At 35.3% G+C, this 5,585-nt stretch overlaps 1 protein-coding gene across 2 annotated transcripts; it reads right to left on the minus strand.

Moving 5' to 3' along the window:
* Window positions 1-419: 419 nt before the first annotated feature.
* LOC137721890 (zinc finger protein 10) lies at window positions 420-2,027 on the minus strand. 2 transcript variants are annotated; one of them, XM_088692668.1, is made up of 3 exons: window positions 1,841-2,027; window positions 723-1,693; window positions 420-637 (listed from the first exon to the last, which is right to left on the minus strand). In XM_088692668.1, the coding sequence occupies exons 2-3, from the start codon at window positions 1,677-1,679 to the stop codon at window positions 620-622; spliced, it is 975 nt and encodes a 324-aa protein (XP_088548794.1). In that variant the 5' UTR covers window positions 1,680-1,693; window positions 1,841-2,027; the 3' UTR covers window positions 420-619. The 2 variants fall into 2 exon arrangements, with proteins under 2 accessions (XP_088548794.1, XP_068317016.1); XM_068460915.2 differs by having other exon boundaries at window positions 420-1,693.
* Between the last annotated feature and the right edge of the window lie 3,558 nt (window positions 2,028-5,585).

The following is a 5,585-nucleotide window of genomic DNA, read 5'->3' on the forward strand; positions in this document are numbered from 1 at the left end:
TTTTTTTTTTTTTTTTTTCAACCAAACCAAAGTCTGCATATATTCAATTCATCTAAATTACAAGTAGAGGAATTCAAACTTGGATGGAGAGTGGAAGCAGGCTCAAGTTAAGTTAATTCTAGTCACATTTGATATTTAGAGTAGAGAAAGGAGTTGAAGCTCCCATTCTGGGCATGAGGAATGTCTTGAAAAAGCTAATCTTAATTATATGCATAACTGTTCGCACATACAAGTAAGTTATATACTGGTATCAATTTCATTTCAATAACTGAGCAAACAAAGCTACACGAAGATAATGGTTTTACTTGAAAGCGGATAAGAATCCTAATTTCACTATTTTTAATGAACATATTAATTGGTATGGACCCTGTCAAGGAGCAAACAATCATATACAATGTACTCTTAGGAAGTTGTAACTCCGATTAAGCTGAGATGCATTGTGATTACCAACAAAGACGAATTGTAATTAATTTCTTCCTTTCCTTTAACTCACATATAGTTGTTGTTACACCCTAAACAAATTCATACAGCACTCCAAGAGATCAAATCAAATTAAACAAAGACAGAGGCCTTGGCCTCAAAGAGGAAAGGCGAAAATAGGTGCATATTGAGGAGGATTTCATGAAACAGAAATGACCTGCACAAGGTCAAGCAATTAAGTATACGTTTATACGATCAGCAGTTGATGATGCGTCTCTCTGCTACTTATTAACTTTAATTACCTTAGGTTGGTCACCAAGCCTGAGCTCAAGATCTAAGTCTTCTATGGAGCTGGAGCTAATTTCAAACCCTTCAGCTGATTGGACATGATGCACTTTATCAGCAGAACCTGATTTTAGGAAGAAGGGTATCGATGATGGGACGTCATCCGTTCTTCTCCTCTTGCTGCCAACTATAGCTTCATCGCCGTCATCGGAGGCAGAAGTATGCGCACAGCATACAACCAAATTCAAACTCACAGATAAATTACGATCATTATTTGCGACATGGTGATCACCCTTTTCCCTACATGAACTAGATTCCACCTCTCTCGAAATCTTGTCTCCTTTGATATGATCTCTCTCGACAGATTTTTTGTTATAATATCTGTTTATGCCCATGACAGACGAAGATTGAGGAGAAGACGCAGAAGAAGAAGAAGGTGGGATCAGGGTTTGTTCAGCACAATTTTTTTTGCATGGTAACTGAGCTGAAACCCTAGAAACTGAGGACGGTGATGATGTTGCAATAGTACCGGGATCGGAACTAGGGTTTTTAGGGTTGTAAACCAGGGCACAAACTTGTTGAGATGAGAATTGAAAACTACCCAAAGATGATGAAGAGGGATTATTAGCACTATTTTGGACAGAATGGTCATGATCCTGATGATGATGAAGGTGGTTGTGACGGGCAGTTTCGTCATTTGGAGACTGCTTTAGTCTAGCCCTGTCTCTCCTGTGAACATTCATGTGGCCGCCAAGAGCTTGAGCTGAACGGAATTCTCTCCTACAGAAACTGCAAGAATAAGATCTCGGAGGCCATATGCAGCCTCCGAGAGGTCCTGCCGCATCTTCGGCGAAAGCTTGTTCTTCCCATGAATCATCGTTTGAAATTGGCACTTGAAGATGATGATCGTGATTAGATGAACTCAAGCCGTTGTGTTTGCGCTTCGCCCACATCCAGTACCGTGGTTGTTCCATTGTTGCACTGCTCTCTGCGTAAGGCTCAATTGAAAGAAAAATCAAAATTCCAAAAAAAAAAAAAAAAAAAAAAGAGGAAAAATTTGGTAGTAGATGGGTTATGAAAGAAGTAGTGCTATAATATTTAAGTTTATATGTTTAAGTTGGAGACTGAAAAGTACATGGACTGATCTTAGCCATGGAGGACTGAGAGGTTGCTTAGGGTGGTGTCTGTTTGATTGGCAGGTAATCAAAGAGGCGAGTACTCTATGCCTTGCCTGATAAAATGGTAGCTATACTTTTTCTTTTTGTTTAGTATTTCTGGTTGGCTTTCAGTCAGTATTCACTGAAACGAGAAGTATTATATTTTTTTTTCTCTGTTTTTATCTTTGGAGGGGGAAGCAATTATGGTTTAATATATATTAAATCACTGTTGCGAGGTCCTGATCTGATGAGTCCCTCTTGTAAGTTGAGGGTGCTTAGTGACAAACTGAAACAATCTGACTGAAATCTCCTCAAATGAAAGAGTGCCAAGATGTTTCAATTCCTCCTCCTTAATTTGTATTTAAATTAATTTAGCCTCAACAATCAAGCAACACGCATGATTTCATGCATAATCATTATTATTTCGTTAGAGAACAAATTTTTTTGGAGTGCGATCGTCACACAATAAGATAGTACGTTCTACAATTAAGCCGTCAATTAGGGCCGTTATAGAGATGGAATTGTATTAAATGAATTAATTTTTACAACTAATTAACATATCATATCGGTCAACAAAGCTCATAAACAACTACATGTATAATTCTCACTGAACAGTAAATTTTGATTAAGAGGCTAAAAAACTATTTAGCAGAGAGGTAGCCAGGCTGCCTTGACAATTTTGTATTAATTCTTTTGTTTCTCTCATATTCCAAAGATATACACATGTACCGAATATTGAGTCTTCTGGGTTGACAGGAAGCCGTCCGTTGTTGAACTTCTAGCAAAGTACCTAAAAACCACATTTACAACACATGACCGAAGGGCCAAGACACATACAATATTGGAAAGAGAAGAAAACACCCCCATAATTAAAGAAACAAAAAGAGGAAAAGCAATGGTGACCATGCAGCAGATTGCTCCAGGTTTATATTTTGATCTTTCCTTTCATTCCTTTATATCAATTTTAAACCACTGGTTGTCAAACATAATTTTATACAACATTAGATTACATTGTTTGATAAGATTTTTGCCTTTTGTTTTCACAATGGGAGATAGATTGGACTTCTATTTATTATTTATATGGTGAACGGAAAACCCCATATATAACAAAACCTACAACAGAACAATTGTAGGACTTGCCAATTTAGATTCTTATGTCCTTCTAATCAAGTTTATTATGATCTAGTGATATTCTTTTTTACTTGTATTACGATCTAGTGATATCCTCATATGTATATTAATAGGTTTACACATATGATTGTACTTATAATTATGTACCTATGTATATATTCAAACAAATTGACCCAAAAAATAGATATCTCCTAAGTAATTATTAACATATTTATGGTGGAGATTGGTTTATTATTGAATGTTGGAGATTGGTATAGCTGATGAAAGCTATTAGAAGAGTTTGTTGGAAGGTTATAGAGTTAGTTATTTTGTAAACTCTCTCTCATTCTTCTGTAATCTGTTCAACTTAAAAGATACCAATACAAGATTTCATTTCCTTCTAAACCTTCATCATCTCTTCTTCTTCTTCTCTGTTCCACTGTAATTAAGTTTCATGCCTTTTTTCAATGTAGTTATTATATGTACATTATCAAAAGAGTAAGATCACAATTTGAACAGAGTTTACTTTTTTAATGAAAACTAATCATGGAGTACATACAGAAGGATGTGGTTGCAAGATTATTCTACTGGATATATGTGTTGAAGGGTAACAAATTTTCAGAAATATAATAGAATAATATGTAGTTTTTTATGTGATAAAACTATATAACTAGCTAATAATAAGTAGTTAAGGACAATATTGACGATGTTAGTAGTAGACTATGCTGAGCTTAAATTTTTTTCCCTCCAGTTCCTATCTTAGTTGGAGCAGGGCTTCTACTTTTTCCAACGGCAACAAAAAAATATTCGCCATTTCACCAAGGGCAAATTTAAGCTTTACTTAACCTTAATTTGTCGACTTGAAGATGTTTCTTATTGTTTCTATATCGAACTGAAAGTGTTTAGATTAACTTGCAAGACTTAGAGTCATTATATATATAATAACGATTTTAGATTACCGGAAATGACTGATGCTATGGTATTTCGTGGGTCAAGTTTTGAAGTTTTGGCTTAAAGGTTTGACCAGAGGTTCATTTGACTGACTTGGGTATTTGGCCCTGCGTGTAAATATGAATAGAAATGTTTATATCAGATACCAAGGTGTTAAATAACCAAATTGGCATATCGAAGCTCATTGCAAATCACACATACGATCTGTACTGACAAAAGATACAGCCAAATGTGTAGCTCGATTGCATAACTGCGGCTGCGGTACATGAAAGTGAATGTGTGATTGAAAAACTTAGAGTACACAACTCTAGCACAAGTGTTGGAGAGACAATACAAGTAAACAAATTACTTGTATTACACACACAAAATATTACAACACAAACTATCAAGGACACTCTTGGGAAGCTATGACACTCACTCACTTTCTAGAGACAAACTCTAGACCACTCACACTCTTACAAGACTACTCTTTCTTCTCACTCTCACTTGCTTGCTTGCTTACAAGCTTGCTTGCTTGGTTTGTTGATTTTTTTATACAAATGGTGTGGATGCCTTCTCCTTTTATAGGCATGGATGGAACCTTGGAGAAGCATGAACACACCATGCTAGAGATATCTAGATAATTCCACTAACTTCCTAAGCTAGAATTATCTACACTAATCTTGCATGTTGGTGGAAACCTCACCATTCTTCTAGACTCTTCCACCAACTTAAGAAACAACATTCTAGTCATTTCTACAAAGTACTAATTTAACTTGGATAATCTAGCTAACCAACCTTAGTGAATGTTCTAGAATTCTTTATTCTAGATTTGTGTAGGTCCTTTAATGAGATGGGGTTGATTTCTTTAACAGTGAACTGCTTTCAAATGGTTGAGAGGATGTCGATAAGAATTTTGGAATCAGTACATTTCCACCTCAAGCTTACCGAAATCAGCACCACTGCAAGCTAATTTACCTTCTCTAACTGCAAAATCTTACATGTTTTGTTCTCATGTATCGTTGCGCCTTATCTATGAAATTGCTGCCGTTTTGAAGGAAATAAAACTGCGAAAGCTTCAGCATCATCTCAGGAGTATGCTCTGAACTAAACCAAATATATAACTTAGTATTATAAAACAAGGTGAAATACACGTCTTTAATTAAATCATCAATAACACATGATAAGAATTAATCAATTGTATTGAGATTCGGGTTAGTCATTAATTATATTAAAGTAACAAGTAGAGTTCAAACCAGCGAGGCAATGTACTGCAGCTAGCTTGACATGCATGTATAGTAATCAGGTTAATATGGTTAGTAGAATTGATTCTTACATATATACAGGTACTTACTATAATATTCATCTACAAGGGGTGGTGCTATTGAGACTGATTTTAAAATGGAACAAGTCACATACAAGTGCCTGCTAAAAAATATCCTTGAATATATCTTGCTAATTAAGATGGGGCCTTCATTTTCAAAACAAGAATTAATCCATTAATTTCAAAATGTTAACGGAAACAGAAAGGAGATTTACTTTTCTCATCATAACAATAAATAAATTTAGAAGGGCCAAGACTCTTCTTTTATGTTGGAATACGTTAGTGAGATTGTCCTATCCCGAGAGATTCTACGGAATTAATGTCCTCAGTCTCAACTTGTTTATGTATGATTAATTAAT

This window comes from Pyrus communis, chromosome 4 (genome assembly GCF_041283825.1).
Source record: "Pyrus communis isolate YQ-2024b chromosome 4, ASM4128382v1, whole genome shotgun sequence".
NCBI classification, from domain to species: domain Eukaryota; kingdom Viridiplantae; phylum Streptophyta; class Magnoliopsida; order Rosales; family Rosaceae; genus Pyrus; species Pyrus communis.

Coding starts and splice junctions, on each gene's coding strand:
- LOC137721890 (XM_068460915.2), bottom strand. CDS start 1,679: ATGGAACAACCACGGTACTGGATGTGGGCGAAGCGCAAACACAACGGC.